Raw genomic sequence first — 12,122 nt, 5'->3', positions numbered from 1 at the left:
GCAATTAAACACGACTTACATCCACCCCCATAGAGGAAATACATTTCATTACATGTTATCTCTTATATTATTACAACAAATATCCATCCCTGAGTTTTTGCTTAGGCCTGTGGTGTTATCTCAGGAAATTGCACAAAAACTGGGAAAGAAATAAAAAGGAACCTCACAACTCTTTGTGAGAGGAATCAAAGATAAAGATGAGTGAACTGCCTAAAAGCAGCTCAAAACCCAGGTTTTTTCTTTCACCTGACATGAGTTAGTGGTGCCTGGAGTACTGAGCAGTCATTTAAACAAAACAAACAAGAAACTGACTTCTAAAACATCAAAAACCCAAACAGTTTGAAGAAAGAATGAGAGGGAAAACTGGCCTAATTCCCCACTTTTGTAGTTTGCCAATATTCAACTCTTGTCCTTCAGCTCAAATAGTGTGCTTTATGCACAAACAATAAAATGTAAATATTAGAAGAAAATCTATTCACTGCCATCTTGGAATTAATCAGGAAAAATCCGCAGCTATATAGGGTCAAAAAAATAATACATGATTATGCCTCTGCATGCTTATCTTTTTAATGTATAAGTCCCAGCATAAACACAGTTATATTTTCTTCTTTATTCTCCAGGTCCCAGGCAACAGACTCCAGATTGGGATAGAAATTAAAGCGACAGAAATACCCAACATGGACTGTGATGTTATAAACACTGAAGAATGGGACAAGCAGATTATGTCTTCTGTAGTGTTCCTTTCCTCTCATCCCCGAAATATCATAAACAACTTTTACTTTGATCTTGCATAGCCCCACAGCAAATTTATCAGTTGCTATAAATCTACATCCATGAACTGAAAAGCTGCTCTGAAATGTTTATTTGGCTTCAGTTCTTTGTCTCTACCCCATGATTCTACCACAAACACTCTTCATCATCTCAAGCATTTTAGTGTCACCACACAAAAACTACAAAAATTGTTTAATCACATTTTCCTCTTTTTCTACTTATGTCAAGGCTTTTTAATTTTTGGACAGGGAGAGCCAAATACAGCCTTGTGACAGATTGCTCTGGCATTTTGCTCAATTCAGACACAAAGCAGGTTAACTACAACACGATGTGAACATCAAGCAGGTTTTAAGAAAGAAATGGTCCAGATGTAATAATTAAACAACCAGAACAAGACTGACAAGTGCTCAGGTGTACAAGTGACCTCTGAGTGTCTGGGTCAAAGCCACAGCAAGAGCACCAAAAAATCCCTAAGACCCAATTAAATGATGCTTCCAGGTTGCAGCCCAGCACCTTGGCTCTGCTGAGCTGCAATTTCAAAGAAATTCCTCATATTAAAATCACAGCAAAGACCAATCCAAACAACTGTCCCACAGAGGACCTCTACAAACAGAGTCAGCTGGACTAGGAATCACATCATTAAGGAACAGGTTTCGAGCAGATGAGGGTGGAGGAAGTTTACAATTCATGGGGACTTTCATCTGCAAGTAACACATAAAAGTAGGTTTTAATAGACAAGGATTTTGTAGCTCAGAATTCCATTTAACTTATTAATCTTTAGTGTCACCTCTTGAAGACAGCAGCAGTCACATCATCCCCTTTCCTCAGAAGTTACTTCCAGGCTTGTTTGGATTTAACCAAATGTCATGTTAGGCACTTAGGTTCAAATTACCACATAAATCAATCCCATTCAAATAAGAAGAGCATCAGAAATTGTGTGTTTTATTCATTTGTTCATCAGCCTGAATTCTCATAGCTCAATGTGAGCAAATGGACATTTCCTCCTGCTGTCTACTAGTGGGGCAGAACTTAATCAGGGAGAGAGGTTTTCCTTAATGTCCAGTTTGCAAAATCCTGAGCTTGCAACAGTCAGAAATATTTATAAAAAAGGACCACATACACTGACTTGAAAAGCTTAGCCCTGACCAAATGCACAGTGAGAGCTCAGATGTAAATGAAGAATTATTTTCATCTCATTTCCAAACATTGAGAAGAATTAAGACAGCTGAGAGATTTACTGGGCACTGCAGAGTATCCAGTGGGTTTATTGTGTTTACAAGCCTCTTGTTTTTCTTCTGTTGAATTCTGCTGGCACAATGGACAAATTGCTCAAGAAAGAGTAAAATGTAAAATGCATTGGCCTTTAAGAAAGGACAACATACTGATTTAGTGAAGATCATAGGATTAATACTACTTTTGGCCTTATTCCATTTTCTAGCATTGCTGTAAAATGAGTTAGCAACTTACTTCTACTTCAACACCAAGATTTGGGGTTTAAACTTCCAAGTGCAAATAGGCACTTTGGAGCTTCACCTCCCTCTGAAGTTAATTAAGTGTTTGAGTCCTCAGCCCGTCCTCCTCTGCAACTTGGTAATTGTTTATGAAGTGAATTTTATAGTCTATTGTAAATAAGTGTTTCCAGTACTTTACTTATGTTTCCTGCAACAGGGGACTTCACAAACCATAACATTTCCCTCGAGCTGTTTCAGACCCATTCATTACAAAACCAAGCTGGGGAAAGGGACAGAAAAATCAAACAGATGAAGAAAGCTCTAAAAGGACCATTAACCAGAGTAACTGGATCACATGATGTACATCAGCAGAAATAAATCATCACAACATGAAAACATTGCAGTAACATTAATGCACAAACAAGATTTTTCAGTGGAAAAAGATGTTTCATCTCAACCCATTATCAAAACAAAATTTATTCAAAATTCACTGCCACTAACTGCAGTTAGTTTTGGAATAACCCCAAATGAGGGAGGATTAAGATGTCAAAACAGCCAAAATATATATGACATCCATGTTCTGGATGAGTGCTGATCTCAAGGAAGAGGAAGATATCCATAATCCTATAGATCAGTTATGGATGTTGACTGACAACCATCAACTCTTCCTTGATCAAGTGAGTTTAAGTTTCACATCATGTAAGAAATTAGACAGGGTACATAAAAAAACCCACTTTGGTGGCTTAGTTCAGCAAAACCAGCTGCAAGGTCTCCAATTTAACTCCTTTCATTCCAGTACCAGAAGACATCTACATCAAACACATGGTATTGAATTACTAATAATATGAACACAGAGCTCATTCCTCATTTTCTGCTGAGACACACACAACATAACATGTGAGAGCACCCCAAATATTGCACAGATGTTCACTGCTAATCTTTGAGCTAAACCAGCTTGATTCTACATCTGGAAAATTAATAAATCTATGAACCAAACAACAAAACCCTCTTGTAATTTAGGGATAAAATTCTGTTCTGGCCCGAACATACTTGCTTGGTTCAAACTTCAGCAGTAACAAGATGTCCTAGGTTACAATATAGATGTATTTAAGTATTCTATTACCTGGTTTGTTTTCAAACCAATACACAAGAGATTTCAGCTTTGACAAAAGAAGCCACAGAGTTTTCTCTCCAAGAGGTGCCTCACAGCCCAACTCCTCTGTTTCACAGTGTTAAGCTGCCACCAACACAGATTCCACTAAAAATCCAAATATCAGCAGCATTTGCTGCTGGTGTGATGGATTAAAGACAGCATCACTACTTCATTAATTTTCCTGTACTATAACTAAATAAAAACCTTATATAGACACACAGAAAACTGACTGTAAGGGGAAAAAATAGGCATTTTAGCCTTACTTGCCCTATACTTTAACATAAGATGCACAATTAAAAACACAGACATCTGCAGAGATGCACCTGGTGGTTTGTTTCTTGTAGGAGAGGTGAGCATGTGTGTGCATGTATGAGTTGACCATTCATATTTAGGCTGAAAGAATTTGTCCCTGTGGGTTTGTGGATATAAAACCAAGCTCTTGACTGTGTAGGAGTAGAATAACACAAGGTGTGCTGGGGGTCCAGAGGTAAATGAAGCTATAATTGGAATAGGATCATAGCTACAAGCAGCTCATCCAACATGGAAATGTGTACATAAATGACCAAATTCCTGCCCAGGAACCCCTGAAATTCCTTCAAATTCTTGCTTCAGATAAAGTAACATAGACAGAGTTATTTTTTTCTGAAACCATTTGCAAGCCACCTGCTGTAGCACTGTATGAGCCTTGTATTTCCCCTTGGTTTCATTTATTGATTCCATTTGAAGCTCTTTTCCCCAAAATGCCCCCCTTCCACCATGCACTGCTTTCCTGAAGACTTGTGGAGGTGATAGCTTATTAAAATTGATGAGGCTCTTGATGAGCACACCACTTTGTTCAGCTCAGATAACAAAAGGACACTCTGCTTATTGAAATGCCCTTTTTCTCCCCCACGCTGCATTTCAATACAGTACCATGACTATGCAGAAATAAAGTTATTTCAGACCATTTCATAGCTATAAAAAGGAGTTTTCCTCATGGCATGGCTCTAAAAAACCCTCTATGTTAAAACTGGCTACAATTTTTAACCTTAATTAGCGCAGTAAGAAATATAAAAGAACACAGGGTTGGTGACAGCAAATGCTGAGTCCATGTTTGATAAGGTTTGCTAGTGTTTAGTGTTAGAGAAAAGAAAATTCATGTCTTGTTTAATTTTATTGAGTCCAAAGCATCCCCTCACGCTGTGAAGAAAGGTTACACATTACCCCTCTCAACCCTTTTCTAAGAAAAATACCTCAAAACACAAGCAGAGCTTATTTCAGACCCTCCTCCTCAGCTAAGCAAGCCACAAGACTCATTTGTGGATTAGTTCATTCAGGGAGAACTTCAAGTGGTTGGGCTAAGAGGTACATGAAGAAACAGCATTATCAAGTTAAATTCCAACCCTTCCCCCCTCCCTTTTTTTTTTTTTCCTTTGGCAAAACATCTGTCAACACTTCTATATCTCCAGAGCACCAGGATGTGCTGATGCATTAAACAGCACAGCAGGTGGACTGGCAGCCACAGGACCATAACCAGAGTGTTCAGTACAACCCAAGTGCTGTAATTACCAAGGGCAATAACACCAAAATGTATTTACAGTGCTGACAGTTCAGTCTAAAGAACCATGCACCAAACACAGGCAGATCAAGTAAAAGAATCATGTTCCCAAGGTAAGTTCATATTTCAGTTTGTCTCTCAAACGTTTTAAATTAATAGGCTCTAATATTCCAAATTAGCATGTCCCAACATCCCTGTGAAACTACTGGGTGCATTCTCTACCACTCCATATACACATGTAATTAAAAATAGAAAATAAAACATGTATTCCAATTTACACTTTTTTTTTACCTTCTGGTAGCTATGTTGTTCAATAGCTGCTTATTTTTGCTGTTCTTGTTTCATTGTCTTTCCAGCACTGCATTATTTTTGCTACATCCCACCTGGACTCTGCCTAAAATGACCTCACCTAAAAACACACCCAGATCTTGGTAGAACTCCTCAGAGCCACAGGCTCAGGTGACATTCTTCCTTCCAAGACAGAGACACCAAGTCCCAAGCACAAAGTCAGAACTCACACTGAAAGCAGAGAATGGCTCACAGGAGCAGCAAAATGTTGATTAAAGAACAGCTTCACAGAAAGGGCAAATAAACAAGCAAGCCAGAGATGATTATTTATTTAAAAATAATATTACAATTCTCCCTGAAGCATTTAGAGAGTTTTAAACTTTACCCTTCACACACCAGGTGCTGATTAAAACACATTTGTTGCAATACACAATATTGCTCTTTCTGCCTCCAAAGCCTCAAGACCAGTGACTGGACTGTGGTCTTTGATGAGAGATTAGTCATTGAAGAAATACAGGTCTAAACCTCAGTCTCACGAGAATTTAGGAAGATTTATGTATTTACTTACTGTTTCTTTGACTCCAAAGCAGCAGGCTGTCCTGATCTAATAATGAAAATGGTATTCAATAGATCATAATGCCAGAAATGTCCATTACGATAATCCCATGCAATCTTCTGCATAGGACAGCACCATGGATTTCATCCAGAGATTACAATGCTTGACTGGAGTTAGAACTGAACCTCTAAGTGCTTTTTATCTCTCACATCAAACTCAGGGCTATAAAACAAAACCCAACACACACACACACACACACAGCCCCCAAGTTTGCAATTTATGAGTACTCCACTAAATGCTTGCACTAGAAGAGAAACAAAAGTGAATGTAAAGCAAGTTTCCCTTATTCCTTAAACAGGAATAAATCCAGTTAGTTCACTGGCAGATCTACTTCAGATTTAAATTAATGTAAAAGACAAGATCATTTGAAAGCACTGTGCAGAATGATGTGAATACTGCTCATTTACAATTCCTACAGGGAGAAGAATAGAGAAGTTATTTCAAGCTTTTTTGCATCCATATAAAACCATTTGTGGCCTTACAACTGCAAGAAAAGCCATTTAGAGGATTCACTGACTTGTGTCAGGTAAAACACTAGTGACAGACTGTCACAGGAAATCACAGGATGCCTTCATGTGCAGTTTTATTCAATTTCCAGACTTAAAAAATGCATTCAATTATTGACAGAATTGATCTGAAAGGCAGGAACAACAAAAGAGGCAACAGAAGCCAATCCTTCTGTGGCCACTGACTGCTTGGCTTTCCACCGTGCAGGCGTGTTATCATAACTGACCATTTGGTGCTCTGAATATTTATAAGCATTTCCCTGCACAGTCACCCTTCTTCCCATTCAGCACCAGCAGCCATTCATTCACTGCAGTTTTTCCAAGGAGATTTCTCTCAAGAAATTGATTTTTAAAAATAATAAAGGAATAAAGAAAAGCTCTGTGAGGCTCCAGAGCTTCGTTTTACACACGGAACGTGCGTGGCAGAAGCACTGAGCAGGGAACAGCTCAAATGTGTATTTTGGTTGACAGAACCGAAATATTTCACTCCAGATTCCCTAAATAAAGAACAAGAGAGGGAAACAAGTCCTCTGCTGGGACCTGGTGACAAACAAACACTCCCATGATAAACAAAGAATGACAAGTGTTTTGGCAAACAAGGCATCCTCGTATCTCCCTAATCATCCAAGAGCTTGTAGTCAGAAGAGCAGATGTCTGTGTTTGACTTTTAAAGTTACAGGTATGCCTTGATTCAGCGCCAAGAGAACATCCAAGGGGCTCTCCACATTTATTTCACAAGTATTTAGTGATGCCAACCCAACGGGGACACTCACTGCAGTTACTTCCTCGTGATCTGAATCCCAGAACTGCTTGGCTAGAGGAAAACTGCAGGAAATCGATGCACCCCGGCAGGAGAAGGTGAGTTAGCCCTTCTCAGACAAAGCATTTCAAAGGTTTTTTCCCCTCAAACTGAAATAGGTCCTTTCCTCCTCTCACTATGAGATTCACCTTTGTAAAGACCAAGCCCCTTGGTTTTATAGGGTTAAATCACAAACGTGTAAAGCATGGAACAGTCAGCCGTACCAGGGGCCAGCAAAGTCATGAAACCGTAGGTGGTACACACAACACTTTTCTAAACTGAACGCTCCTCTGAATTTTCCATGGAAAAATATGGTATTCCTCAGTGTGACAATGCAAAATAAACAGTGCAGCTTTCTTAACAGAACTGTCACGGCTTAAGCCTTCCAAACTGCTCCTCGTTCTAGCAGGAAGATGCCAACATTCCTCTGTCCGCTCAAGTGTTCGGAAACTTTGCTTTCCAAACAAATGACAGCGGTAAGAACCTTAACACTGTGTTTTTCTCATCACTGAGGCACCGTGCTACACTCACACAAGCCCTTGTTCATGGCAGGAAAAGACACCACAGGTTTCTGCTGCACTACAAGGAAGTCCCAAGTAACATGAAGTTAAGTTTTTGCTCATAAAGTGAGTTTTACTACTGTAAAGAAAAAAAATTAATGTTTCCCCTCTCCAGGCTGTGTGTGGTAACAGCATCATTGAGATGAAACTGCAAGATACTCGCTGTAAGATAAATTGTGTTTAGAAGAGATATAGGGGTAATTTCTGGACAGCAGCTTGTAAAGCACACTTCATCTCAGGGCTCCAGAGAAACATGTTTGCACGCCAGCTAGAGGGAAAATGCTCCAAACAGCAGCTGGTGGAAAGTCAGATGTTTGTTAGGACAACAGGGTTTGGTTTCCCACAGCCTCTTCTAACCTGGTACATGCTATGAACAGAGCAGCATCATTCCTGCCTGGCAGGACCATCATGCCTGCTTTACTCACACACAAACCACGGCCGAGATGCGATCCAGGTGCAAGGAAAACCCAGAAAAACCCCAAACCCGCACAGCTCGAGAACTTTACCGTAAAGTTTGCCGCTATGAACACAACAGACTGCAAAAGCTCTATCTTACCATTAGCGTTTTTCCCACAGATGAGGTGCTCGTAAGGTTGCAACACTCCCCAAAGTTCCGCATCGTTGTTGATAACCACCTCCAGCATTTCAGCCGAAATCTCCCCTCCACCATCGGGGCTCTGACTCGCCAAAACCCTAGCCTTAATCTCCTCCACCAGGTTCTCCATGCACGCCGTCAAGGCGATGGCCGCGTACTCGTGGATCCTCACCGAGATCCTCGTGTCCACCATCCACCTGAAGAACCTCCCCACCGACAGGCTGAGGCCGCACCGCGCCGACTTGCCTTTCCTCAGCCCGTCGCCGGCGCTCATGCTGTACAGCGAGAGCGCCTTGACGGTGGCCAGCACGCAGCTCTCGGCCAGCGCCCAGCTCTGGATGAGCTTGACGGCGCTCTGCACCTCGAAGCGAGTGCACTTGGAGTGCATGACGCTGAGGCGCTGAGCCTCCCGGGACACCCTGATCAGGGCGCGCCGCAGCAGCTGCGAGAGCCGCCGGACTGCGTCCTGCGAGAAGCTCCTGCCGTGCCCGTCCGCCTTCCCCCTGCGCAGGATCCTGCCGATGTCTTCATCGGTCCAAGGGTATTCCTCGAGCTCCGGCAGCTTAGGGCACTTGGAGAAGATATCTGCGACCTCGGGGTCTTCCGGCAGCACGGTGTTCACGGTGTCCCAGCTGTTGTTCCTACTGTTCATGGAGCCCGAGTAGTACCACCAGTTGCCTCTGTGCTGAGAAGAGGTGAAAGCTTGCGAGTTGGACTTGGAAGAGGAGAGACTAAGGGACCTGCAGGAGTCCCCTGCCCCATAACCAGAGTCCAAAGTTAAATCCTCCAGAGTCTTCAGAGTCGAGCTGTATATCCCAGCCATAGGAAAGACGGGTTAAGCCAAGCGGCAGGACGAGAGCGAAAGGTGAGGCTGGGGCAGATCCCTAGCGAGCCCCGAGCGGCGCGGGAGGATGGGCAGCGCGGCGGGCGGGAGCCCTCCCCGGGGGCCTGGCTACCTCCATGCCGGCGGGGGGCTGCGCTCAGCCATGTCCCGCTCGGGACGGGCGGCGGCGGAGAGCGCGGCGGCTCGGGCGGGGCGGCACGGCACAGCACAGCACAGCACAGGACAGGACGGGCGCTCGGCAGCAGCTCCGGCGCAACTTCCCCGCCGCCGCTCCGCCGCGCGCCCCGCACCGCCGCATGCAAATGAGCTGCGCGGACAGCACCAATCGGCGGCGGCGGGGGGGACAGCGCGGCCAATCACAGGCGAGAGGGGCGGGACGGAGGCGGGGCGAGGGCGGGCGCGGGGAGCGGGCCGTGCGCGGCTGGGGGCGCGGAGCCCCGCTGGGGTTGCGGGGCGAGGGTCGGCGCTGGGAGCGGGGATGGAGCGGGCGGCAGAGAGGATGGAGCGGGCGGCAGCGGCTCCCGGAGCCCCCGGCGGCAGCGGCTGTGGCACGGCGGGTCCCCCCGAGCACGGGCCGGGAGCCGCCCGGAGCGGAGCGGAGCAGCCCGGCGCGTCCTGCCGGGGTGCGCGGGCCGAGAGCGCCCCCGCCCGGCCGCAGCGGGGAGCGGCGGCGTCAGGAGTGTTTCGGGCTCGGGTCCTCAAATCCTTATAACAGAACTTTAAACGCACTTTGTACATCTTCCTACAAGACGTGGCCCCCGCAAAGATCCCAAACCCGCTGCTATTTACGGCCACCCGAGCCGGGCACCGACGGTAAAGCAGGAGAGGATGTGTGTCCTTCATAAGGTGCAACTGTGACAAAGTGAATAAAAACCCTCCTGCTCAAAGGATACCATTTTCATCTGTCAGTTCACACGGATTCTGAATTTTGCTCTCTACTCCTGCCATATTCTCGCTGTTTGTAGGACATATGTGAAAGGGTACGAGTAGAAGGCTAAAGAGAGTACATTCAAAACTTCTCACAAAGGCTATTTTAGCATCAAAAGGTAATGTCAAGAGAGATGTTATACAGTGCTTAACTACGGACTAAAATAAAAATCATTATACATCTTTCCCACAGTACTACTCCTTACAAGATACTGCCTCCGGATATTATCACCTTCAATACCTGGATTTCCAAAGCTGAGTTCTAAATGACAAATTGTCTTTGCACCATGGAGACAAACTTTTCGGCAGGGCCTGTTGCAATAGGACAAGGGGGAATGGTTTTAAACTGACAAAGGTATGATTTAGGTGATACAGGAAAGAGGTTCCCCACTTCAAAACCACAGTGCCATACAGGACATCTTTTTGTATTCTTGTATTGTGGTACATACATTATTTAATGTCAATTTTAAAAAGTATCATAACTATTATGTATGAAAAACTCTTGAAAAAATAGTCTATTTTACTTATGCACTTCTGCTCACAGGATCAAGCAGCTTCTGTTTATACCAAAAGAAAAAATACTTAACAGGGTGTACTAACTTTCCACTAACTGAACCCCAAAACCTGATTTTTTAAAAATAAGGCAGTCTTTTAGATTGAAGCCCAAGTATAATTCAGCTATCTGCTTTCTCATAGCTTCTCCCCATGAAACCATGAACACAAAGCAAAAGTTATCTAATAAAACCAGACCTAAATCTCTCAAAGTAATCCAAATTTATTTGGAAATCTTAGCACCTCACTTGTGCTCCACTGTCAGCTCAGAAATAGGTACTTTTACTATAGAACTGATGCCTCACTCAGGTATTATTTTGCAGATCAAAGGTAACTCTGCTACTTTGGTATATTTTTTAGGCTATATTTTTAAGAGTTGACAATACACAGCAGACAGTAAACATGGTAAATAGGTCTGTAAATCTGTGGCAAGGCAGCACTGATTCAAAGCACCCAGTTTTAAGTCTCATGCATTCCATCAATACACTTCTTTACAAAAAAATTATCTTTCCTCTCTTACATCCATATTTAATCCCAAATCTTTGGTGCCATGGACTACTGCAGGCCTCTTAAACAAGGCTTTTAGTGGGTGGCCATCCCTTAGTCCCCACATCTTTCCACTGCCTCCTCAGAACCAGATTATTCCAACAGTTCCTCTAAGATCATACACAGAAGGCTTGTGCCTCCACAAGGATTACAGCAAGAATGGCAGTGGGGTAGAAAAAGGCAACAGAGTTTGGTCTCTCTCACCAAAAAGCCTTCATGCTGTGTTTTGTGATGCCTTTCTGCAAAAACTTTTGCTAAAGCTCACCCTGTTCTATCTTGTAGGATTTATTTCAATCACAAAAGAAAGGCTAAACTGCCACTGAGAATAGTTGGCAAATGGGAACTTGACTTATTTAGGAAAAATGCAGCAGGACAAGCACTCAAAACTTCTACAAATCATTTTTGTTCCTTCCCTTTATCACGCTTCTCTCATACTCCCACTCAGTTTGTTATTCCTGCCATTCCATGTAATTTAGCAATACCAAAAATTATCTGATTTTACAAGCCGTGTCTGCTTTCCCACTTCCCTCAGACAGTGTTTTCTTGTTGCAGTATTTCTTTATGCAAAAAAAATTTGCCAGATAAATCCTTTTCTCCCTCTGCTGCAAAGGTATCACCAGCCTTTTCCACAGGGAAAAAAACCTTCTAACAAAAGCTCCCCCCAAGCACAGAAAGGATTTTCCTTACTGCAGATTTAAACATCACACTCCAAGATGTTGAACACAGTGAAGACTACAAGTCATACACCAGAAAAACAATAAGAACAACTTAACATTCCTTGATTTATAAGGCACAATAAGTATGTAGCTTCTTTTTTTTTATATATATTTTAACTGGAGCCATCAGGAATCCCAAGTTATTTTCACACAATAAAAGTCAACTTTCCACAGACAGATTTTCTCATGACCATTTATCTCCAAAATGAAGCTGTTGAGAAATTAGAAGGCATCAGAAGACTTTCAGGAATATAAACAAAA

General features: G+C 43.1%; 1 protein-coding gene across 1 annotated transcript in view; it reads right to left on the bottom strand.

The window, feature by feature from the left end:
• ABTB2 (ankyrin repeat and BTB domain containing 2) overlaps positions 1-9,411 on the bottom strand; it is a 107,950-nt gene extending 98,539 nt beyond the window's left edge. Inside the window, exon 1 of the mRNA XM_085063314.1 lies at positions 8,238-9,411. Coding sequence (XP_084919440.1) covers positions 8,238-9,099 — 862 coding nt within the window. The 5' untranslated portion in view covers positions 9,100-9,411. The remainder of the gene's footprint in view (positions 1-8,237) is intronic.
• Between the last annotated feature and the right edge of the window lie 2,711 nt (positions 9,412-12,122).

Source organism: Lichenostomus cassidix, chromosome 5 (genome assembly GCF_008360975.1).
Source record: "Lichenostomus cassidix isolate B80296 chromosome 5, HeHo_3.0, whole genome shotgun sequence".
NCBI lineage: Eukaryota > Metazoa > Chordata > Aves > Passeriformes > Meliphagidae > Lichenostomus > Lichenostomus cassidix.
Note: the sequence above shows the minus strand (reverse complement) of the source record. Positions and strands in the feature narration are given on the sequence as shown.